The sequence below is a fragment of the Osmerus mordax genome, chromosome 20, assembly GCF_038355195.1.
Source record: "Osmerus mordax isolate fOsmMor3 chromosome 20, fOsmMor3.pri, whole genome shotgun sequence".
NCBI classification, from domain to species: domain Eukaryota; kingdom Metazoa; phylum Chordata; class Actinopteri; order Osmeriformes; family Osmeridae; genus Osmerus; species Osmerus mordax.
The window spans coordinates 2,213,727-2,239,445 of record NC_090069.1 but is presented as its reverse complement, the minus strand read 5'-3'; the positions used below and the strand labels follow the sequence as shown (position 1 = coordinate 2,239,445).

Genomic DNA, 25,719 nt, shown 5'->3' with positions numbered 1-25,719 from the left:
AGCACAAATTTAAGATTAATTTAAAAGTTATGTATTTGAAATGTACTTGAAAACCTTTTAAATTATAATGGTTTTAATTTATATTTAACTGAAAATTGTAAGCTGATTTTGAAATTGTATTGTATCACATATTGACATTGAATTGAACAGTTTTGATTAGGTTGTCTGACCATGCCATCTGCGTAGCCTATTGCTGGGATAAACTTATAGGGACTCTCGGCTTTATTTAGCCCATCCGTGGGAGAGACTTTTGACCTAGCCTACTCTGTCTGTACGAAACATTTCAGTAATAACTCCCATCAATAAGAAATTATACGTAAATTACAGGCTAATTACAAGTGTCAAAAATTTGCATTGTTCAAATAAGCAATAATGGAAGCTCCACAAAGCTGTGGGCCTACTGCTCATTACAAACGACATCAAACTCTTGTTTTAGCAAGCGTCCTGTTTCACCACCTGTGACCTGATGGATTAACGTCCTATCTCAGAAAATATTATATATACTATATGTATTTTAAGCACAAACGTCGGCACAAAACATATAGTTTTTAAAGCTAGCCATATTATATACATATGCATTTCTAGGAATATCTCCATCATATAGTATTTTCCATGAAAAACAACAAGCACACATTAAAAGGTGTGCAGATTGTCACGAAACCTTGGTAACGTGATTAAGCATAATTCTCGCTGTCCCAGCAGCCATTGGGCAACGTATAGAGCGCTCATCGTCACACGGAGCGTGCGTCGTGTCGCAGACTGGGAAGACTGCAATTTAATATTACTGTACCTTTTTCCACGGCGCTTGCACGGTTTTGTATGGTTCAATTAACAAAACGGAGTTTCGCTTAAGAAGGAAAGACTACCTCCGTGACTGTAGAGAGGTACGTTGTTTTCTTAACCGATCCTGATGTTTTAAATTGTTGTTGTGAGAATGGTGGAGGAGTCGGAATGTGCACGGGCCCTCTCGGTTTGAAGGCAGAACTATAGGTTTGAACTAATAAGGATGTCTTAATAAACCCGTCAATATGCTGGACATGCACGTGTAGGTTGTGACAATAGTAACTATAGAAAACAGGCGTAGTTTATTTTAATTGGCTCGTGTTTGTCACCTCGCGGCCTGTGCGTTTGAATCAAGCGATCTGGGGATTAGAATGTTTTGGATCGGGTAAGATGGGTGTTATGACGAAATGTAGCAGTTTTCTTATCATATGTGGATCAAATAAATAAAAATGGGCAACTGGTTTCTCTGTTAAAATAGTTCGCCTGGAGTTGACACTAACTTTTGCTCGCCTGCAACCCGTACCTTTTAGCACTGCCCCGCCCCTTTATATCCCTATTATAAGAGCCTAAAGAAATAGTCCTGCGTAGGTGCAAAAGTTTGTTCCAAAGTTGTTCAGAAGCTGGACTGGAATTTTCCTATAAAACAAATGTATAGAGAACAATTCATTTACTTACAGACTATCCCACCGTTCAAGAATTGTTGATCAAATTGACTGGCCTTGCATGCCCCCATATTGTTTACTCTCTCAAAAATGACTCTGCCCCCATCTTTTCGGCAGTTCTTTCTTTGTTCACATCATGATCTTGACTTACAAAGACGTTGAATAGTATTCAAGGCGGTCTGTTAGTTATGGAACATTCTGGAACGTGTTCTTTTGCCATTTGAAAAACCTTGACGGTTGTCACCACAGTCACGATTTATTTTAATTCATGTGTTGAATGTACTTCCTAACACTTGCGTGAGAATCTTAACCCTAACCAATGTAACCCAACTAGGATCATCCTAACAATCATTCACAGGGACTAATGGGTCTTAAATTTGACTTAATACATGCAACCCTCAGACTAGTTGGGGTCTGTATGACCTATGGCAAGAACCAGCCAACTTCTCATCTACGGTGCGAGGAGCTTTCCTCCATGATGGGACAGAACTACAAAGTTCTACACTGACCGGACCTTTCTACGGGTCACAGACCATGCCAGCGTTTTGGGCCGCAACAAAAAAAATGCTATATAAAAAAAACAATATTCAGTTTATTCGGTTGCAAAAAGGCTGTGGGAATCTAGGCAGCCACAAACATAGGATAGAATGGGATCCTGTTCTGACTAGTGAAATGCTGGTGGATGAGAATGTTTTCTACCGTATGTCTATATGTCTAGCAGTGATGTTCGAGGGAGTGCAGTTAGCCCTAAATGTGCCTGATCTTCTGCCTCACTGCTAATGCTCTCTGACAGGATGTTGTGTTTGGGTGTGTGTGAGAGAACGAGAGCGAGAGACGGGATCGGGGGCACACTGGGGCAACCGAAGGGTAGGCAGAGGCCTGTTGGAATCATACCTGCTTCACTCTGTCAGGATATATTTTCATATTCTCTCTCTCCACACACACACACACACACACATGGGCGTGAGTCTCTCTCTGGCCAAGAAGGGGGGTCTGCATAGGGGGAGGCAGGGGGGCAGGGGGCCGGAGCAGTGGGGGTTAAAGGAGGAGTGTGTCTCTCCATCCAAAATGAGAGATCCATTACCCTCAGTGTGCTGTGTGTGTGTGCACGTTTTGTAAGAATGTTTTTGAAAAACACGGCCCGTTATACGAGGCAGAGAGTGTTTGTGTGTGTGTGTGTGTTCTGGCCATCGGTGTGACGGTCGAGATATGCGAGGAAGTGTCCAGCAGATCGCTTGGAACGTTTGTGTCATTTACATTTACATTACATTTATTCATTTAGCAGACGCTTTTATCCAAAGCGACTTCCAAGAGAGAGCTTTACAAAGTGCCCTAGGTCACTTATCATAACAACAAGATAGCCAAAAACATCGTGAGTAGCCAAAACATGAAGCACACATTGTGAACAACCAAAGTAAGTGCCAAAGGGAAGAACCATAAGAGCATGTAGTTAAACAAGTTACAATTAAACAACATGAACCGCTATAAGTGCAAGTGTACCTGTGGAAAAAAGCAAGCAACAGTAATAAAAACAATATATCACAGCGAGAACAAAAATTTGTGTCCGAGCGGTCGGCTTATCGACTCCTGCCATTTTGCTTTTGTGTACGTGAGGAGTTTCTATCCACAAAAGCACTGAGAGGCCGGTAACAGGGGCCCCTTTGTGTGTGAGCACGTGTGTGTGTGTGTGTGTGTGTGTGGTGCAATAGACCTACATCTGTTCTGTGACATCACACAGCATGAGAGAGGCCCTCTCTGGGTTTCCTGCTTCTTGTGCTTCCTAAAGGTTCGTTCCTAAAGGTTCGTTCCTTAGGGTTAGGCACAGATGCTACACGACCTTCAGTAGCGTTATCTGATCCCTTTGCTGTGGTTGTTTGAGTTGTGTTGTCCAGTAGAAATCTCTCATGAGGAGAACGTCTTGTTCTGGAACTTAATGTTATTCAAAGTACGCTGACATTTGTATCATGTGAGATGCATCGCAAGTGCATACACTTATAGATGTATCTGTACATTGTAACTTGACACACACAATCCAACACGTAGCGGTGAATTCTGGGAGGGTAGAGGTGGGGGGGTGCAGGATTGAATGATAGTGACCCCCCCCCCCTCCTGGTGTTGTTTACTCCAGATGTTGTTGCTGTCCTCAAGGGCCCCTAAAGTCGGGAGCAGTGACGCGTGCCAACCCCCCGAAAGTTCAGTTGGAACCAGTTGGAACCGAATCCTTCCAGCCTGGTAGCGGGCAGGGGGGGGGGGGGGGGGTATTTCTCAGAAGTCATGTTGGAAAGTACTATTCAAGTGGAAGTGAAGTTGCGCAATTGCAAGAACATTTTTGTTCCTCCCCTCAAGGAATGTGAAACCTTTGTACCTGTAGCAGTAGATGTCTCTGAGAACTGACAGATGTAGGACTCATGGGCACCTCTTGTTAAATTGTAGATCTTTTTTCTGTCTCTCTCTGTTCTCTGTTTTCTCTCCCTTTCTTTTTCCCTCCTTCTCTCTCGTTGCCTCTCTTTCTCTCTCTCCCCTACGCTCTGTGATTTCCATGTCTCAGACGAGATATATGGGTTGAATTCCCCTGTGCCGTTCACAGAGGGAGCAGAAGATTACAGACGATAGCACAGACTTGTAAAGGGGTCTGTCATTATTCACAGAGGAGGTGAAGAGTTTCATGCAGAGGTGCATGTGCCATCGCCACCTGCACGCGTCACGCACAACTTTCATCAGAGCGCTCAAGCCCTTTCCATACAGCACCCTCACAGGCTTTGCAGTCGACAGTTTAACAACATAACACGATTACAGTAGCTAGCAGATTCATGAATCAAAGGTAAAACTACAGTTAGTGCAGTAATGGCTCCGTTCCATGTGCGACCTTGTTGTGTCTTTTAAGCTCAAGTCAGAAAATGTATCTACAGTGGGCGTGGCCTGTGCCTTGAGTGTGACCTGTGACCTGTAGCTTGACCGACAGGTTCTCACACCCGAGTGCTTCCTGGTTGACCTTTACCCTCTTAACCTAAAGAGAGTTCCATTGCCACCGGGCTGTTGTGTTCTAAGAGGCAGAGAGGCTACAGTAGCTCATGGTCTACACTGAAATATCCATTGCATCGTATATGAATCTTCAGGTAACATTTCAGCTTTGAAAAATATGTTGTGTTTATGTCTGTAATTTTCAACTTGTAGATTGATAGCACATCAGATAGATAGAACATCAGATAGATAGGAGTCAGGTGGCTGAGCGGTGAGGGAATTGGGCTAGTAATCCGAAGGTTGCCAGATCGATTCCCGGTCATGCCAACTGATGTTATGTCCTTGGGCAAGGCACTTCACCCTACTTGCCTCGGGGGAATGTCCCTGTACTTACTGTAAGTCGCTCTGGATAAGAGTGTCTGCTAAATGACTAAATGTAAATGTAAAAATAGAACAATAGATTGACTGACTGATTTCCGCTGGACGATGCTATGAATCCTATCGAATGGAACGAGTGCTTGATGAATCCGTGGTGCTCCAGAGGGTCTGATGTTGTGTGTTGCCCCCCAGGGATGGACTTCCCTGTGGACGTGTTGGGCTCCGTGAGCCACGAGGGCCTGGAAGAGGAGGCCAAGGCCTACATGACCGACCTCAGATACGTCAGCCTCGACAAGGCCCAGAGCTTCACCCTCAACAACCACAGAAAGGTCTGCGCGTGCGCACATACACACACACTCGGCATCTCTCTCTCATCCGCTCTGTCTTTGTCACACTCTTTAACTCCTTCTCTGTCTCGTTCCCCCACTTACACACACCGACACACATTTAATTCTCTCTCTGTCGCACACAAAAAAAGACACCGAAACATATGGGGTCAGATGGCTGAGTGGTGAGGGAATCGGGCTAGTAATCTGAAGGTTGCCAGTTTGATTCCCGGCCGTGCCAAATGATGTGTGTCCTTGGGCAAGGCACTTCACCCTACTTGCCTCGGGGGAATGTCCCTGTACTTACTGTAAGTCGCTCTGGATAAGAGCGTCTGCTAAATGTAATATGTTCCTTCTGTCTCATGGTGTGAATCTCTCAGATCAGGATAACTCTGTCCAATGTGGGCTTTGTTCCGATCTACGGAGGAGACCTGAAGCACAAGGTTCTTGCTCTGTTTGCCCCAGAAGACCAGCTCACAGGTAACCATGCAGCACAGCTGACTGACACGCTCCTCTAGTTCAAATCTGTGGACTCCTGATTGATAGGAAATATCTTTTCTTCCTTTCTTTCTCGTTGTCTCTCCTCTCTTTCTACATTCCTCTTTCTCTCTCTTTCTCTCTCTCTTTCTCTCTTTCTTTCTCTCTCTCTCTCACCCTCTTTCTCTCTCTCTTTCTCTCTTCTCTCCTATCTTTCCTTCTCTTCTCTCCTCTCACCCTCTCTCTCTCTCTCCCCCCCCTGGTCAGCGGTGGCCCTCCTCCTGGCTGGTCAGTGGTGGTCTGTGGAGGACATCCTCACGACCTCCGACCCCTCCAGGACCGGCCTTCTCAAGGTACCCAAACACTCCCAGAATGCCCGGGGGGGGGGGGGAGGGGCTAATTTGCTAGGGTGCTTACAGGGTGTGTGTGGAACATGTCGTCGGTTAGTCCCTAAGCAGCTGACTGGGTCTCCATGTCCCAGCATGTTGCCGTAGCAGCTGAAGAACAATGCAGCCCTATGGAAACGGGCATCCTGTCTGTTTCATGCATTCTGTACATTCTGGACATTCCTGTGTCTGTCTCTTCTGTGTGAAATGTCATTAGGAACTATTTTATCTGTGGGGCTTTAAAGGTTGTAGTTGTGCTGTGCTGCGCTTCTCATAGTCTCGGTAGCTGGACGACTGAAAGACTGAGGCCTAAACGTTTTTTTTTATCTCTGCCAACAAGTCAATTGCTGACGTTCAGATTTGCTGTTCTTTTAAAACAACCCTGAGCCCTGTAACTGCTTTTTACGACAGCTACAGTTTCTACTGGTGTGTACTACAAACTTCAACACGTTACACATGTTTGTCTTTGATTGTGTGTGTGTGTGTGTGTGTTGTTTCCTGCTAATCAGAACCAGTTGCTGTTCAAACCCTGGCAATGTGCCATGAGCATATGTGAGTGAGTGCTGCCTTTGTATTCTGACGCACAAACACACACACAGACACACACACTTTCATTCTCTGGAAACAAAGCTCCATAAATGAAAGGCATGAGAGGGAGATGTAGAACAGGGCTCTGAGCTCTCTCTGGGGAGGGCTGCCAGGGGTGTGGGGCTGGCTGGTGGAGGAGACCTCGTTCGAGCTCGCTCTCTCTGGGGAGGGCTGCCAGGGGTGTGGGGCTGGCTGGTGGAGGAGACCTCGTTCGAGCTCGCTCTCTCTGGGGGGAGGTTGGCACCGCTGCCTCTGCCTTCTGTCTTAGCGTCCGGGAGGGTCTCTGGGTCCTCTCGTATCCTGTGGGAGACGGCCACGCTCTCCTCAAGTCAGATGAACTCAATATCCTGTCTCACGGTCGTTGTGTAACTCTGTCGGCAGTGAAGCGTGGGTGTGTTTGTATTGTCCGTACTCCCTGAACCGACAAAAGAATGATATGAAAAAGAAGCCCTGCTCACACTTGTGCCTTGGTAGCTGGGTTGGTTACAGGACGTGTCTCCAGGAGGTTACATGCCCCCCCCCCCCCCCCCCCCCCCCCCCCCCCCCCACACACACTCGTACGGGCTGTGTGTGTGTGTGTGTGATCGCTGTGGTTTTGTGTTTCCCAGGTCAGGAGTGTTGTGGAGAGGATTGTTCTGTATGTCCTGAACCGTATCGTATACCGGGTCAGTGAGATGGAGAGACCCGAGATTCCCTTCCTCTGCCACAGCCAGCGTGACTTCGCCAAGATCCTGTGGAAGGACGGGCAGGCAGTGGGATTCTACTCAGTCAAACCCAAAGGTTTGGTTCAGGGAGACGCATCGGGGAAAGATCTCCTCCGGTTCTTCTGTGAATCGTTGTTCGGTGATGTTTACCGACGCCTGTTTTCCTCTCGCTATAGACAGCTTGTGCAATCACTTCGTGACCCAGTGCTACCAGCTTCCTGTCATGGACTCCATCTTCATCAGGAAGTGTCACCGTGGAAACGGCCATGGCCTGGAGATGCTGGAGGACTTAGTGGACTCTTTTAAAGAGGACCAGCTGGGCTTGAAATACCCACTTTCCATCCCCATGTACAAAGGCAGGTATCCCTTCTGTCTCAGACTGCAGCACAAACAGCTTCTCAGCTGACAAAGAAAAAAACTTGCTAGCTTTTCTCCTTGGAACCCTGTTGCACATTCATACGTGGTCATCTCAAGACCAAGGGTGACCTGAGTTGGTGAGGTTGTGTTTTACCGACCGTTTCCCCCACCCCCCACCCCCCTCCCTCCAGTGTGCAGCAAGTACCTGAGTCGATACCCTGCTGACGAGGACCTGCTGTGGGTGGTGGAGGGGGTCGGGGGGCCCTACCAGAGAGAGAGCGTGGCTAGCAAGCTGAGGAACCTCAGACTGAAAGGTACCACGAACGGAAACAACGCTGAGCGAGGAGGACGTTCAGCAAGCGTGCAGCGCTGGCTGGTCATGTTGACCTTCAGTGACATGCTGAATACAATTTCAGTGCAAACATTTTGATTCATGAGCTTGCTTGTTGTATTGATAACTTGTGCGCGCAGAGAACAGGACAGGGATCCATCTGATTGGTACATGGTGACATCCCAAGGTGACATGTCACTCCTGATTGGCCTGTTTGTCCTGTCACTCTTTACGCAGTCTCACAGCCCCTGGCTACAGCCAATGGAGACCATGGTTTAACGCTGCTGACAGGAGACCTGGACAGCCAGAAGATGGAGGACGGAGACACACACCTCAGCTGTCTGGACATCACTGTATGTCCCTCTGCCTGTCTGTCTCTCTCTGCCTGTCTGCTTGTCTCTCTCTCTGCCTGTCTGCCTGCCTGTCTGTCTGTCTCTCTCTGCCTGTCTGCCTGTCTCTCTCTTTGCCTGCCTGCCTGTCTCCCTCTGACTGTCTGCCTGCCTGTCTCTCTCTCTCTGCCTGTCTCTCTCTCTCTGCCTGTCTCTTTCTCTCTGCCTGTCTGTCTGTCTGTCTGTCTCTCTCTGCCTGTCTGCCTGCCTGTCTCTCTCTGCCTTTCTGTCTGTCTCTGTCTCTCTCTCTTGGTCTCTCTCTCGGGTCTATCTCCTGCTGTCTCTCCCTCTCTGTTTCCTCTCTTTGTATGTCAGTCTCTTCCCCCTCTCTCTGTCTCTGTCTCTATCTCTATCTCACGCTCTGAGTTGCTGGATAAGTTAATATTATGTGCGTTCACTATAGAGTTTGAGTTAATGAAATATTAATGTTTTGTAATTGCAGGAGGATATCATAGTGGTGAATAAGCATCTCAAGCTTGTTGAAGGTAAATACCAGCCTTGAAGACTCAGACTGACACGAGAGTCCTCAGACTGACTCACACACACAATTCCTTGAGAGAGAACTTCGTCTGTACTTTTCACTGTGCTGCCCAGTCACACACACCTGTGCTGCCCAGTCACACACACCTGTGCTGCCCAGTCTCACACACCTGGAAGTCAGCTGTGCTTTCCTTCATCTTCTCGTCTCCCTCTTTCTCTCTTTCTCCCTCCCTCCACCCCTCCCTCCCTCTCCAGACTTGGAGGAGACCCCGGTGTCGACTCGTACGAGGAGCAGCGGGGGGAAGAAACGTGACAGAGATCAGACGGAGGACCTGGAGGAGAGCCATCAGCCCAAGATGAGCAGGTCAGAGAACCTGGGACCAAACCACCTACACGCTCACGCTTTATGTTTCCTTGTTGTTGTTGGCAAAACCCGGACTGCATTGCAAAACTTGGCTAAGTCAGCTTTATGTTTACCTGCTAACTTTCGCACAACCTGTCATGAACCTGAAGCTTCGACTGATTTGTTTAGGTTGGAGGACGAGGAAGGTGACACAGAGGCCACTGCCATGGCAACAGAGGGGGACGGACAGGGGGAGGAGAAGGAGTGCCCAGGTCCTGTGGAGGCAGAGGGCCCTGTGGCCCCAGAGCCCCCAGAGGAGTTGGCCCCAGAGAAGCAAGAGGCCCCCGCCCTGGGGCGCCCAGCCCTGGTAGGAGACAATCTGGGGACCTTATAGAGACAGAACTTTCATGACAACAGAACTGCCATGACAACAGAACTGCCATGACAACAGAACTGCTATGACAGCAGACCTTGCTGACGTCCACGTCTCTGTGTCTTTTCAGGGGGTGGAGGAGGTGAATGGAGAGCTGACGGATGACCTGATGGAGGAGCAGGAGGAGGAGGAGGAGGAGGAGGAGGGGAAGAAGGGAGTGGAAGAGGAAGATAGTCGGCAGCCTGAGAGTGCTTTGGAGAACGGCGCGGCAGAAGAGGATGTGGAGATGGAGGGGGGGAAGGAGGAAGAGGAGGAAGTGCCCAAGGATATGGTATGTTCAAACTTTAATGACTCAACAATATGAGTGAAAGGATGGAAACGCGTCACTAAAATACTCGATTTTAAAGTCAACAATCCTGGAGGAGGAGCAGACTCAAACTATTTCAAAACTTTCTGTCATGCAGTGTACAAAAAAATTCTATGAATACCCTGAATTTCATAAGTCTCTATTGTCCCCCTCAGGACACTGTGGAGGCAGCCCCAGTGGAGTCACCGACAGCAGAGGCAGAATCACCCCCCTTGTCAGAAGAAGAACCAATCGAGGCTCCCTTGACAGCTCCCCCTGCCCCGGAAGGGGCTTCTCTACCTGGGGAGGGTCCTGAGGAATCCGGGGAGGAACCTCCAGCCTCTCAGGCGCCAGCGACGCCCCAGGAGGCTCCTGCCATGGAGGAGGAAGAGGAAAAGGAGGACAGCAGCCCAGCCGACTCTAGCGGGGAGGCAGTGCTCCTCGTCGGGGTAGCAGAGCTGTCCTACCAGCCCCCGGAGGAGGAGGGACAACAGGGGGAGGTGGACGGGGGGGGGGAGGGGGAGGTGGCAGAACAGGAGGAAAAGATGGAGGCGGAAGGAGAAGCCGTCACCACGGAGGACGAGGAGGGGGAGGATGATGCGGGGGATGTTGGGGCAGCAAGGGGCAGGGGGGGCAGGCGGGCGGCTAAACGCCAATCCAAGAGACTGAGCCAAGCGCCAGCTGAGGGCGGAGACTCTGAGGTCACGGAGGTCAACGAGGAGGAGGAGAAGGAGGAGGAGGAGAAGGAGAAGGCTGTGACAACTGAGGATGACGCCCATGCTGGGGGGGGAAAACACTTTAATCCAGGAGGAGGAGGAGGAGGAAGAGGAGGAGGAAGAGGAGGAGCCTCCTGTAGTGGATCAGAGAGCGCTGAGGAGGAAGATCAAAGCCGTGAAGTCTCCATCCAAATCCAAAGGCAAACGACGTAGCAAGACCTGAGCACGCGCACACACACACACAGACACACACACACACGTACAGACACACACACGCACATACACACATACATGCACACACACACACACACACTCGTAGATTACACACAAAATGACACCCACGTATAGCACTGGGTGTTTGAAAAAGGGGCTGTTTTCTAAGTAACGCATAGTTTTAAGAGATCTTCTGTTCAATCTTATTTAGTGTAGATAGATGTTTTTTTTTGTACTCTTTCATTTTATCGCATAGCATGACTGATGCATTAAGCTACTGTGAAGTTCTTTGTTTTCTATTTACTACCTTCTGAGAAATCCATTTGTTTGGTATTGAGATTTGCCAAACCTTTTTAATAGTTTGAAGTTACTGTAATTTCACTGATTACCGATTATTCCAGTTTAGGTTTAGTTACTACAAAAGTCACTATTACAGAATGGACGGTTTGGCTTTGAAGTGGACCGTTTAGTTCAGTAGAGGTGACAGTTTTTATTAGACAGAGCACTGATGACTTGTTTCCCAAACAAACGCTACCCAGATACTAGTTTTGAGCTTCATTTGTGTTTCAGAGAACACTTAACTTTGCATCTCAAAGTGTAAAATGGATTCTAGATATGCTGAAAGGTGTTATAGATTTTCTTTGTTCAAAGGCTGTGAATGAATCATGGATATATGTAGGCTCCACAATACAACACACACACATATTGATATATACACCTATATAGACACAATCAATATTGAATAATTACATTTCTTTACGTATTTGGTAGAGGAAGATGCATATTGGTAATAAAATGTAATGGTGCAGATATTACCAGATAATTCATGGTTATGGACATGATCAAATATACTTGATATAGGATTGATAAGATTTAGATTTCACTAAATACAATAGCTGTTTAATAAGTTATTATATCAGAACTATTTATATATTGTGTTATTTTTTATATAGAAATACAGTGCTTTCATGGAAAATACACTTGTTGAATAGCAAAAGTTATATTATTAAAATAACATAGACATTTATCAATACTTTAGGGTGTAATTCTTGGAGGGTATATTGAGTCATGCACATGAAATGATGATGCGAATTGAGTCCATGCTGAAAGATTACATTCTTAAGTTTAGTTAGAATCCCATAACTTGTTGTGTTAAGGGGATATCCTCCGTATTACAGGAAATGGTGGGTTGAAATGGCCCTGTTATTTTCCAAATAATCGCCCCACAGCGTTTTGATACCGAAGTCGTTTGTTGACCAAAAATGTGTTATCTATGTAATGCCCCACGTAGTATCCTGAATACTCTCTGAATGAATCTCCTTTAGATTCACTTATTTGCCCTGTCGTACGAAAACGACACGTCCTATCCTCGTGTCCTATCCTCGTGTCCTATCCTCGGGTCCTATCCTCGGGTCCTATCCTCGGGTCCTCTCCTTCAGACAAGGACAGGTAGAAGCAGACGAAAGGTAGAAGCAGGTAGAAGTGCTTGTGGGGGAAGGCCTGTTAAGAGAAGAAGGTTAGAGCAGTATGATTTATCCTGTGTGGCAACTGAAGATGCTATTCTATTTATCCCCATGTATTGAATGTAATGTTATTTTATCTTCTTTTCCTCTGTTTTATTAACTTACGGAAATGGCTTTACTGATTTTAATGCATCCTCAGCTTAAAACGGTATGGGAGACCTTTTTAAGTTTGTGTTTGACTTCTCCATCTGTGTTTGAGAGTGTGTTTTGAATTGTCCTCCAATAAAGTTGTGCCCACAAACGTCTTCGTAACTGGGAAGACTGTTCTGAACACTAACACTTTCAGAGAGACGAAACGGATCTCGATGTCTTGCTCCAAACCCAGGACCCCAGAACGATCTGCGTTTGAATCAGTCGCTTACTACGCTACTGTGGAACTCGACAGAATCTTGACTTTAACTGCAGAGGGAGCCAATGTTGTCATGGTTTTGATCTCTCTCCTGCTGTACCGTCACTAGCCACATGGTGGTGCTATGGCTCTGTGCCAGTGTTGGGGCTGCAGCCCTGCAGACTGGTGGCTGCCGCCACACACACACACACGCACACTCACTCTTCGGTCCAGGTCAGTCCCTCAGGTGACGGTCACAGTTAGAGGTCTGTGTTTTTAACGTGTGGATATGGGTCGAAACTGCAAGGTTGCCTTGACACCAGACCTAGAAGATTGTTGTGTGCGATCATGGCTGGGAAGTAATTAAATTCCACCAGTTGACATGATCAGTGGATTGGATTTTTTTTTTAATGTTCTTCTAGAAGGATCTGTTGTCACACTGTACATCAATCCTAACATAGAGTTGAATTCTATATGTAATGCCATGTTTTTAAAAGTAGTTAAATTTCTGTACTGTTTGAGGTGGGGAATAATCTTTCAGAGCAATTTACAATCTGTGATATCCTTGTGGTCAATAAATATTTCTACTGAAACAACTTCCCTTGTCATTAACTCATTGTCATCTCTCAGGTATAATAGTGATGACGTCTGCTGGTTGCCTCACAGAAAACACGACAAACTACACAATACAAAGTATTGTGATCCTGTCGGTTGTATGTGAGATCCATGGCTTTCAACTGATTTGCAGCATAAACTGTACGTGGCATCACTGGCTGCACATGATATACCTCACGATCTGCCCCGATTTTACGGCGCGCGTACGTCATTTGATAGCATCCATATATCTGTTAAACCTTGGAGCATCTGATGGGTGGAGGGCTAAATCTGTGTGTGTGTCACGGTGACAGGTCCAAATCTGCCTGTCCTACGAGCTCTCTACAGAGATATCTCTGGCTCATCTTCTCTCCTCCTCCACATGCATCGTGTCATATTGCCCCTTTGAACGGAAGTGTGTGTGTGTGTATGTGAGAGAGAGAGAGAGAGTGTGCGTGGCTTTGTGTATTTAGGTGTGTGTTTGGGTGTGTGAGAGAGATGGATATGGTGGTTGTGTGTTTGTGTGTGTGTGACACACACACTCAGAAACCCCCCCAGAGTTTTAATCGTCAGTTGTCTTAAGTGCAGCAGTTAAAGGGAGGTGCTCTTCCCATGCTATTCAATGGAGGAACCCTGTTTATTTGTATTTTCGGTGGGTGGACCAGTGAGCCGGTCTTAACTCTCATTTACTTTGACGGTGTGTGTGTGTGTGCGTGTCAGCAGTTTGGCCTGATTAAGCCTGCCACTGACACGTTTGTGTGTGTCTGGGTGTGTGTGTTTGTAATTAATGATGTGTTCCTCCTCTTCATAGGGTAATAGGATTTCCCCGCCTCAGGCAGCAATGATGGGAGGGTGGGGGGGGGGGGGTGGAATGAAGGGACTGTGTGTGTTATGTGTGTGTGTTGTGTGTTTGCACTGGGGGGTTAGTGATTGGGAACCACAGTATAGCGATGCTGATAGGAAGCAATGGTGTTTGTGTGTGTGTGTGTGTGTGTGTGTGTTGGGGGGGGAACAAGCAGGTGATTTATAACACACCAACACCAGGTCTCTCCTCTCTCCCACAGCAGCAGAGCAAGCAAATCCATTACAAAAGAAGTACACTGTTAATGGGCTTTGGCGTCTGCGCGTGTGTGTGTGTGTGTGTGTGTGTGTGTGTGTGTGTGTGCGTGAGAGAGAGAGAGTCAAGAAGAGAGAGAGAGAGACAGAGAAATAGAGAGAGTTTGTGATAAACAGAGCTAGAGGGTGTAAAGAAGGTGAAGGTTATTGAGGGTATGTGTTCCTGTAGCGGCAGGTTGGTCTCAAGGCCCTCGGGACAGGCGTGTGTGTGCGCGTGTGTGTGTGTATCCACGTACGACACTTTACAGTATTATTTGTCGAGTCTCTTATATAGTGGGCTGCTTCCTGTGCTCTTGGCTGCTGCCCTCTCTACGCAGGGAGAGAGGGGCGAGGGAGAGAGAGATGAGAAAGAGAGAGATGAGAAAGAGATGGAGAGAGAGATGGAGAGATGGAGGCCTGTGTTTTCTCCGAGCGGAGGGACTCTGGGGATTAAACAGAGGAGAGAAGGAATAAATAAAGAGAATGGAGCGCTACCCGGTAATGGACCAGCGGAAGGCGAGGACCACGTCTACTGCTGTGGAGTGTGTGTGTGTGTGCGTGTGTGTGTGTGTGTGTGCCTGTGTGTGTGTGTGTGTGCCTGTGTGCCTGTGTGTGTGTGCGTGAGCGCGCGCAACCACGTGGGTCTCCTCTCACATTACCCTTTACATTAAAATCAGTCAGGGGGAAAATGAGTGCAGACCTGGGCCAGCGTCGGCCCACCTGGCCCCTCAGAGGGAGGCTGAACTGGGAGCCAGAGGAGGGGGGGGATAAGGAGGTGACAGAGGGGGCGAGCTGGGGGTTGGAAGCTAACACTAGACTGGGGAAGCTGCCTCAAGGCTTGGATCCAAAGTCAGATCCACGCTTCTTCCTCACCTAATGAGCAGTGCGGGGCAGGGCCTGGATCTAAACACAGAGGACAAGGGATGAATCCGGGATAAGACTCTGACCCCGGCTATGTCTCTCCTGTGGATCTACTTAAAGGGATAGTTCACCGAAATGACGAGTATGAATAGGGATGATAATATTGTGTTGTGATATTGTAGAAAACACGCAACTATGAGTGTTGTTTTTCGGCGTTTAATTCACAAGTTGTTTTTGATAAAGTCAAGTAGTGCCCGTATAGCAAGAGGAGACTTTTATTATCAGTAATATTTACATTGAAACAGCAGCACCCTAGTACCCTTTCTGTCCCTTAATCCTTAATGCATTCATGTACAAACACACACACACCCAGCAAATACACACACAGACACACATACACACAACAAACACACGCATACGTACCACAAAAACACACATACGTACCACAAACACACACGCAAAGCACGCACGCACACACACACATGTTCCAGCTTCATTTTACATTGAGGAGAAACCTCGATCTGTCTAAAAGGAAACTTCTACGCCCCACAATCAGACAGAAACCCAGAGTGGACAAAATGATAGATAATAGTATGTATTACATGACTGGCCACTGAAATGGTATACAAAATGCAGATGCAGGACTGCTTGTGCTTCCTATTGTATCAGTCACTAACGTGGACATGGGTCTCCTGTGATGGACCAAGCAGAGTTCCTCCATCCCTTCCTGACCAGCTCCAGTCCCAGGTGTCCTTCTCCGTGCCGTAAGTGAAGCCCTCTGCTTGTAAAGAGGGCTCTACAAATCACATTTGATTGGATTTGTATCGCGTTGGCTCAATACGGACACCTTTTCTCTACTTTGGCAGAGCGGGGCTTTTGCACCCATAATTTCAACCTTTCAATAGGCAAGGAGACCCTGGATTATTGTATTGGGGAATGATACTGCATTACTTTGACAGTTTTACAAGGCTGCTTTAACAATAAGTAACTTTCTTTATTCGTCTGCACATTGGGACAATAGGAATCCACCTGGCCCTCACAACTCAACCTTGAGAATTTAATTTTATGAAGTGCATTGTGAGGTTCACTGTCTACAGTCGTGGTAATAGAATGCCTTTTATTCGGTGCTCTGCATAACTAAGCCTATACACCCTAGGCTTGTTGGCTCCAGACTAGAAGAGTTACCACGCAAGGATTGTAAACTGTGTTTTCTCTGCCTTGCTGTCTCCCTCCTGCAGTTCCCACACTTGACCCATAGATGGCGCCAATCGCTCCACGCAGACGGCGGTAAGTCACAGATGTTGCCTGTCCCCTCCTTTTGTTTTTTTCCCTATTGAAGAAGAAGACCTCAGCTGTTGAAGGAGATTCTCCATTATGTGTTCAATGTTCTTTTGAAAATCATTTCCATTAAAACATGTTTTTTTTTAAGGGACAACGACAAAGGGAAGGTCAGGTGAAGTATTGTGGAGAGAGAGGGGGCTGTCGGGGACGTCTACATGGAAGGGTCTGTGTGAGGGAGCTATAATCAGGGAACGGTATGTGTGGGGTGTGTGTGTACGTGTATGAGTGTATGTGTGTGTGTGCGTGTTGGTGTGATTGTGTGTCTGGCCCTTTGCTTGCTCGCGTGTGTGTGTTGGGGGATGGGGTTGGCATTGACGTGTGTGTGTGTGTGTGTGTGTAGGTATAAACTTTCGATATGTATTTGTCCTGAATAACCATAGAGATTGAGATCAACGTATACTTTTTTGGGGAGTCGATGGTTGTGAAGTGTTGACGACTGTGTGCGAGAGAGAGTGTGTGTGTGTGTGTGTTAGGGAGAGTGTGTGTGAGGAAGAGTGTGTGTGTGTCAGGGAGAGTGTGTGTTGGGCAGAGGGACAGACAAAGGCTCCTAGAAATCCTCCCTAAGGTTGGCAGACCCAGATTCCCCGATCCAGAAACCTATCCGGCGGCCAGAGATGCCAATTAGCAGAGGAGCTAACACACAAAGCAAAAATCAACAATCGTTATTTTGGTTTGAAACTGTGTAAAACATGACTGGAAACAATAGACCAGATAGAGGATTTACTCTTTTGGCTTACATTCAGTATCTGACCTCTATCACAAAATGAAGCCTGTCCTTAGTTCATTAATGGATCCTTCCACTTTTTTTGGGCGGGTGGGAGATGGTGAGGTGGAAGGGACAGGCCCAGTGTCACACACCCAGCAGGGGGGGGGAGATGGTGGGGGGGTTGAGGTTCGAGGGACGATACGGAGGCAGCAGGCACCAGTACAGTTCAGATTTCCAGCAGACTGCCTCATCCCTCCATCCAAGTCTCTATCAGCATCAGGGCTCTGCTCCATCTCAAACACAACAGCTCGGAAAGGGGATTGAAATTCAGCTCATGAAATTAAGAAAAAAATGTTGATGGAATATTTTTGTTGTTGTTTGTTTGTTAGTTGTTTTTTGTGTGGTTTTTTTTTTTATACAAGAAGTGGCACTTTTTTCAATCCGCAACCTGAATTCTCAATTCTTCTCCTGAACGTATGGAGTAGGACTGGAGCAGAGGCCTGTGGTGGTCCACCCGCCCCCCAGCTCTACCACACGGTGGTCTCCCCCATCTCCTGCCCGGGATGAGACATGGGAGCGCTGTAACTGGAGTTGCTGGCCAGGGAGAAGGGAGGACTGGGCCCCCCGCCGTACGTCTCCCCTGGGAGCGGCTGCATGGAGCTGGGTAAGCCCGGCTCGGGGCTGGGGGTGTCTGCGTGGGAGATCATGTCCGTGAACCTTTGGTCGTCTGGGTGGTGGGCCGCCACGGAGCCCTCCATGCCTCCGGGGCCGGAGCCCAGGATGTAAGGGGACTCTGCCGGGGACTGAGCCTGCGAGGAGGGAGGTCCGTGGGGGAAGAAGTCGTAGGTGCTCCCTGGTCCGTAATAGTCGCCCTGGTACTCTGTGGGGAAGGGGGGAGGGAGGAGAACAGAGAGTCAGGATCTGCTGTGACTGTTGGAGAGGAAAACAACACTGACTAACAAATCTATCAGCATGGAGAACTATTTTCGGTATTCTCAACCTGATTACAGTTGCACAAGCATAAAAGCTTTACATATTCACACCAATTCTATCTGAAAGATTGCGATAATGAGAGTGGGCAACCGGCATGACATTCACAAACTTCAATTCCCTCTCTACTAGAAGTCAAAATAAACAAGCTAATTATGGAGTCACACAAACAGAACCCTGCTAGCATAACAGACCTCAAGAATAGACCTGGGGCGTTTGCCGGGGGGGGGGGGGGGGGCAGAGGAGAGGGGTGTGAGAATAACCCTGACACGCGCACACACACACACAGAAACACACACCCAGCCTCCCTTTTTCCTTGCAGCAGACGAACAGAAGGATGGAGGGAGCAGTAATAAAGGAGAGCAGACTCCCCAATGCTGCCGCAACACAAAAGAGTGTGAAAAGAGACACGCTGAGAGAAGGGAGGGCGCTGGAAGAGAGGGATGAAGGTTTTGTCCTTCCCTTACACTCTCTTTCGCTCTTTCTCTCTCTCTTTTTCACTCTCTTTTATTGCTTTCTTCTCTCTCTCTCTCTCTCTCTCTCTCTCTCTCTCTCTCTCTCTCTCTCTCTCTCTCTCTCTCTCTCTCTCTCTCTCTCTCTCTCTCTCTCTCTCTCTCTCTCTTGCTCCCTCTTGCTCTCTCTGTGTTCTAACCTTCAAGATTCCATTTTAATTCGACTTCAACACCACGAGCCATTCAGGAACTAGCAGACAATGCATCTCTCAAAGTGTCTATCAAATCCCAACCGATAATGTTTCATGGCGACGACGACAAGCGTACGCTCACAGGAACAACCTCCGCCGCCCAGCGTGTTCGTGTGATCGCCAGAAGACAGATGCCTTTTGTCTTATCGTTCTGAGTGCGCCCCGCTTGCCCAGGCCCGCATTCACAGACAGTCTGAGAGCAGGAGGGCGGATCCGGGATCAGACCTGCTTTCCAGATCCGGCTGAGAGTCTATGGACAGTCCTGATCCCGGATCAGCACTCTGAGACGCACGGTGCATTTCAGCTCTTCTCCGCCGACTCCTCAGTCTCTTAAGAGGAAAGGGCCTGTCTGCTGCTATGCCTACACACACATGGTCAACTGGGTTAGTCTAAGGAGAATCCCATCCGCTTTCTGGTAACTTTCCATGGGATGTAGGGAAAATCACTTCAGACACATCTCTGTGACCCGATTGATTCATTTCGAGCTTAGATTTACAAAGCAGTCAGTAGCAAATAATACAAGAAAAAGCTTGAAGCCCAAACAAAACATGATGTGATTATCAGGCAATTAATATGTGCTAATCTAATTACTGTGTAGGAAAATAATATCAACAGACAATCAAAGAGTAACCCAAACAAGCTTTCCCAAATGAATAATCATCCCAATGAATGAAACATCAATGAAATATCCCCTTCTGAAACTGTCAAACAATCCAAAAATTCATTATTTATTCATTAATAATATACAACGTTACATGTGGTAACCGAAATCCACCCTGTGATGTAAACACTCTGTCGCGAATGCCAGAACAGGGTCTCTCAACCACACCCGAGCAGTGTCTCTCAAACAGGCCTCTCTGACCACCCAGCCGTCACGTTGCCGCGAGGCTGCCTTCCCAGCGCCAAGGTCTTACCTCCGTAGTAGCCGTAGGCCCCGGGCCCCAGGATGTCAGGGTCCTCCAGACGGCCCCCGAGGGGCCTCATCCTGCGGGGGCCTCTGAAGAAGGCGTGCCTCCGGGCCCCCAGGGCGCTCAGCTGTTTCATACGACGCTCTTTGGACCTCCGGTTCTGGAACCACACCTAGCGGGCCGAACAGAAGGCAGGGGCAGCCGTTATTCATCTTTTCAAAAAGGAGTCAGGTGGCTGAGCGGTTTAGGAATCGAGCTAGTAATCAGAAAGTTGCTGGTTCGATTCCCCGGCTCTGCCTATGACGTTGTGTCCTTGGGCAAGGCACTTTCCCCTACTTGTGTCGGGGGGGAGAATGTCCCTGTACTTACTGTAAGTCGCTCTGGATAAGAGCGTCTGCTAAATGACTAAATGCAATGCAAAAGACGCGGGGTTAGCGTGGGGTCGGGGGGGGTTGGAGAAATAGGAGAAGAGCTGTTGTCCGTGGGTCGTTGTTTGTTTGGTTTGTTTATATCGGGATGGTCGTACTCAAAATCAATTTAGTTCAAACGTTGCAAGAAAGTCCCCCCTCACAGAAATGTAATCAGCAGCCATTGACAGATTTAGAAAATCAAGAGCAATGTGTACGGGGGCTGTATAACACACACACAACTGAGAGTTATAAAATAATTGGAAATATAAGAGTCCAGTCCAAGGCTTAATGAAGATAAATCAAGACGAATCTCCAATGAAATTAGACTTCACTTTAAGACCTTAACTTATTGTAGGCTATGTGGCCATGGGCCATGTCAAGGGTCTGTGACAAGCAGCCAAGACAAGAGCTATTTTACTCATTGTGTTGCTGTGCTATTGTGTGTTCTCTCACACGTTTGTCTTTGTTTAATAACCGTATGTACATTATCCATGCCATTGTCAATTGGATTACCTTCTGCTGCTCTGCTACCTCTTTACAGAACATGTCCAGTAGGATCCTGTTCTCCTCTAACTGTAATCACTGGCTTGGATAATCGAGAAATATTCCATGCATTATGTCACGTCCCAAGACGCCCCGGTTTTCTAAATGAACGCGTTAGGAACACTCTTGCCACGATCCCACCGATACAAATGACTCCAAGCACTACACGGGTGCCTTGATATGATTGCATATTCTCGAAGCCAACCGACAATAAAGAAACACTGAAATGCGTGGGCATTCATAGAGACCGAGTCCGTCGGTGGTGTGTGGACGGGGGGGCTGTATGGAGATGGACAGGAGGATCAAGACTCAAGGTTAGAGGAGCAGGCATCTGTGTCGAAACATCACGGAGAGACGAGGAATGTTCAGGAACATGGACATGAATCAGGGACAGGGAAGCCCAACGTCAAACCAGCGCAGCGATAAATAGAGCTGATCAAAACAAGCTGTTTTGAATGGCCTCTCGTGATCTCCAGCCCTGATAAAACGCTACAGCTTGGTGGCTGGAATAGTTAGCTATTTGATTAACTCTGAGTCGTGTAAAGCTGTCTTGTGGCTACATTCAGTGTTGAAGTTCAGAGTATTTGTTGGACGATACTTTCAGGTTGTTGACATGAAACCCTTTGGTCTAATTAAAAGTAACACAGAAAATAACAAATAATTTATTTTTCGACTGTGATTCTGTTAAAAATGCCAGGTATCCCACCAACCAAGAGAGGAAGACATCAAATGGTTGATGAACAAAGGAAACATATGAAAGAATAGTTTTGCATTGTAAACACATTCCTGTATGGCTTTGCATCTTCACTGCATAATGATGTATGTTAACACCAGCCAGGCTGCACCAGAAGCAAAAACCCACTGTGCTGGAGATTAACAAAAACACACACACACACGCACCAAAAAACACGCACACACAAAAACACTTAGGCATTCCTCTCCATGCTCTACCAGCAAAGGCGACACCTGCTTATTGAGAACAATCGTCTAACTGTAGGGTACATTTTTATGGAAATGTTCTCGCTCCCCTTGAGAGAGCGTTGCTTAGGGATTACACACACATGCTGTAGCCCCGGCATGGCTCCAGAGGGCTCCCCGCGTGGAGAGCAGTCGCAGTTAACACACAGCAAATGAGAAAGGAGATGATGAAATAGGACTCCATTTTGGCACCATGCATCATTGTGCTTTCCATTGTTGATGATCACAAATGAACGTGATGGATTCGGTGTTATCGAGAGGCAAGCGGATTACACAAAGGCACACCTACATCCACTGACAAGGGTGATGCTATGTTTCTACAGTAAAAGCTTTGGGCTGGTCGTAAAGGAAGTGATGTATAGGCTGTAAGTGAAGGAGAACAAGTGGAGGATATGCAAATTTGAGAAATCAGCGATAATTACAGTAAGCTCACAAAAAGCCACATCTGAGCTGGTAGAGATGGTGCTAATCACCCTGACACAGTTTTAACCCAGACACCAAGTTTGTGTGAACGTGTGTGTGTGTGTGTGTGTGTGTGTTTGCATCTGGCATAGAGCAGCAGAAGTATTCAATGTGGGGGTGAGAGTTTGACAACAGAGAGGGTGCCTTGTTTTCTGAGCTGGACAAAAGGGTTGTTATTGTTTCATGATGTGATGGCTGTGAACTCAACACAAGAAGAGAAAACAAACAACCCTTCTTAGACAAGAGAGATTGACTTACTTTATCAATGGACCTGTCTATCATAGAGCTTCTCTAATAGATTGTGTGCAGTACAAACTTGCATAAACGTGGCAAACTTGCCTTTGGTTCCAAAAGATGTATAAATATAATAGAGGAATGCATATATTTTCTGCAGACACCTTGACAATCTATCCCCATGGTGTCTCAGGTAGAAAGCCTCCACATTATAATAAAATTGTTTTATAGTTTTATAGACTGACAAATGCAATCAACTCTGAGTGCAAAAAACATTTTGGTTTTTGGTAAAAGATGATTATTTGGTCAAATATAAATAGCTTGAGAAAAAATAGTATTTACATTTTTTATATATATATATTTAGCCTTTTATCTTTATATTCACCTTTATATTTTTCAGAACCATAGGCCTAATAATTTTAAAATATTACCCTAACACTTCTCTCTCCATGGGATATGTAAGTGTTCGATTAATTGTGATTTAATTCCACAGAAATATCTTATTCTCATTCTTATGTTTTTTCAGTCCTCCTGAATACAATAAATAACATTGCCAGATCACCAAGGTAAATGTGGGCCCAATCTATCATCTTCAAATATAAATGTTAGACTTCTCTCTGGGTGGTGTTGCACAATACAAACAATCTAGAACAAATATCAAACAAGCTATTGAGTGGTACCTGAATAACTCGCATGTTTAATCCAGTTTCCTGGGCCAGCTGTTCACGAATGTGTCGGGTGGGTTTCGGCGTTGCCACAAAAGCCGCTTTTAAGGTTTCCAGTTGCTTGGCTTTGATAGTGGTGCGTGGCCCTCGTCTTTTGGTACCCGAATTCTGCTCCTCATTCTCATTATTGTTCGTTTCCTTATCGGATGACGTAGAATTGTCTGTCTCTTTTGTGTCGTCCTGTATCGGGTCCTGAAGATCCGGTGATAAACTTCTGTCGGTACACGATGACACTAGGGAATGGTGAAGAGAACAGAAAGGTCACTGAAGGTGTCGAGGGGCTTTCTGTTTAACCGCCTGCTTAATCACTTCTTAATAAAGATTGAAGAGACACATAGGCCACAGACATCTCATTTTAAACGATTTAGAATTCAGCTAAATATAGCTTATTGCAATTATAACACATCGTGTAGCCTACAATAAGGGCAACCATTTTAAAAAAATATATAAAATCGGGTCGACAAAAGTTGTCCCTGTGACCCTGTAGCGGATATGAATAATGAGACAGAAATTATACATGAAACGTGTAACAAAAAGGGTAGGCTAACTATCTCGCGCGTCCCAACGGACCCTCTGCGGCGCACGATAACAGCTTGTCATTGTCCGATGGGAGGGGATGTTTAAACCATTCATCTGACAAGAATGTATAGCCTTGATAAGACTGGCTAGAGTAAAAATGCTCTCAGCTATGCTGCAATGCTTTGTTAGAAACATCTTCAAAAGATTTAACAACACTGTCCTATCGGCCAATTGCAGCGTTAGGGAGGGGGTAGTTTAGTAGCCTACACGAGGGGGGAAATAGATTGATCTCAGCCTTCGTGTAGGTCTACACGGGATCAGGACGTTTTTGAGATTGCAAATATTTACAAGCAATCTTTTTTAATGTAAGAAATTAAATATAGGATTTGAGCAGATTTGGATCTCATCCAGGTGACGTGGTAGTTTTGGTTCAGCCTATTCACAGCCAACGTGGTGTATATTTGTACCGGGTTGAATAATAAAGCTTATTGTTTGGGTTAATACACCTCACATAAGAATGTAAGAAAATATCAGCGTTGGGGTTGAGGTGCACCGGGGCCTTGGCCTCGGGATCTCAACACACCCTGTCCATGGTTCTGAATTGTGGGACGTGTGGCTCTCGAAGGCCTAAGGCATATCCGATGGATACAGGCTGGAAACCATGGTTTAGAAACCATTTCATCAAATACCTTTGATTTTGAGAAATAAGATATTGATCGAACACATCAATCTTGCTTAATTTTCGGCTGATCAAATTATATTCATGAGCCTGAATACACTAAATGCAGAAATCATTTTTTGAAATGTAGATCTAAACAATAACCTAGCTGTGACCTTTAGGCTATTACAAAAGGTAGGCCTAAATAAATAAGCACGTACAATGATTATTTTATGGAATAAACACAATTAATGCATTGTTACCTGAATTCAAGTTGACTTCCTTTATAGCACCTGAGGTCAGGTAATCTTCTTTGCACACAAATTTGTTTTCGTCTATGACGTACAGTTCCTCGCCCGTGGATAGCTGTTTGTTGCACACCATACATGTGAAACAGTTGAGATGGAACACTTTGCTGCGCGCTTTGCGCACGAGGTCGCTAGGTGAGATTCCTTGAAGGCAGCCAGCGCATTTTGTGCCAAACCGCCTGGAATGGGAAATAAATCAGAAAACAATTACGATAACTTCAAAGTATTCTTCTAAAATTGCAGAGAAAGCAGGTATTTTATTTTGTGGTATTTAAAAACCAAAGCCTGCTATATTAAGCCAACATGCAGCCCATATTCTTAACCGACAACCCGGAACTGAGTAACGATAATGATAGGCCTATAAGTAATTATAATGAGTCATGTTGCAATTTAAAACAGGTACATTTTAAAATGTATTTTTAAACAAAAAACACTATGGACAAATGCAGTTACAACAAGAATACTTCGAACATAAGTCTTCTATCACACTATATCCCAATGTTGGCCAGCTAATTTAAATTAGAGCCATAGGCATTTAATGAAAATAACAATCATGATCACAATAAGAAGAAGAATAGGAAGAGGAACCATTGTTGTTAATATATAAAAAATTGGTACCGCTTTATTTTAGCCCAACAGCCTTTTTATTTTATCATTATGACTGGTAGGCTATTATAATGATTAAAGTTGTTATCAATTTCAATGTTGATAAGAAAGAAATAAAAAAGAAAATGACATTTATAAAATATATTTTTGTTGCCATTGTCAATAATGATTCTTTGAACCTTCAATTAACTCTGTTTTGCAGCAAACAATGCACCTGCGCCAGAACACTTTCAAATATTGAGAGACCATTTAAATAATAATTTTGATTGACTTTCTCTGGTAATAAACCCACGAAAGAAAAAAGTATTAGTGACAATCAACACATTGTTACCAGGCCAATATTACAGGATTAAGTAGAATATGAACATTTTAGGAAAGGAAATCTTCATAATCCACAATGAACCGCCCTTAAAA

At 46.1% G+C, this 25,719-nt stretch overlaps 2 protein-coding genes across 2 annotated transcripts in view; one reads left to right on the top strand and one right to left on the bottom strand.

The window, feature by feature from the left end:
* The first annotated feature begins 755 nt into the window (after window positions 1-755).
* Window positions 756-10,813, top strand: fam169ab (family with sequence similarity 169 member Ab). Its single transcript, XM_067258692.1, has 13 exons — window positions 756-884; window positions 4,977-5,113; window positions 5,491-5,590; window positions 5,855-5,940; window positions 7,170-7,341; window positions 7,442-7,621; window positions 7,814-7,936; window positions 8,191-8,306; window positions 8,785-8,827; window positions 9,078-9,186; window positions 9,355-9,532; window positions 9,669-9,869; window positions 10,061-10,813. The coding sequence occupies exons 2-13, from the start codon at window positions 4,979-4,981 to the stop codon at window positions 10,811-10,813; spliced, it is 2,196 nt and encodes a 731-aa protein (XP_067114793.1). The 5' UTR covers window positions 756-884; window positions 4,977-4,978.
* A 6,975-nt stretch (window positions 10,814-17,788) lies between these two features.
* Window positions 17,789-25,719, bottom strand: part of LOC136964532 (LIM/homeobox protein Lhx5-like) — a 16,654-nt gene continuing 8,723 nt past the window's right edge. Inside the window, exons 3-6 of the mRNA XM_067258691.1 lie at window positions 24,655-24,878; window positions 23,170-23,447; window positions 19,869-20,034; window positions 17,789-18,141 (exon numbers count right to left, since the gene is read on the bottom strand). Of these exons, the coding sequence (XP_067114792.1) occupies window positions 17,789-18,141; window positions 19,869-20,034; window positions 23,170-23,447; window positions 24,655-24,878 (1,021 nt within the window). The remainder of the gene's footprint in view (window positions 18,142-19,868; window positions 20,035-23,169; window positions 23,448-24,654; window positions 24,879-25,719) is intronic.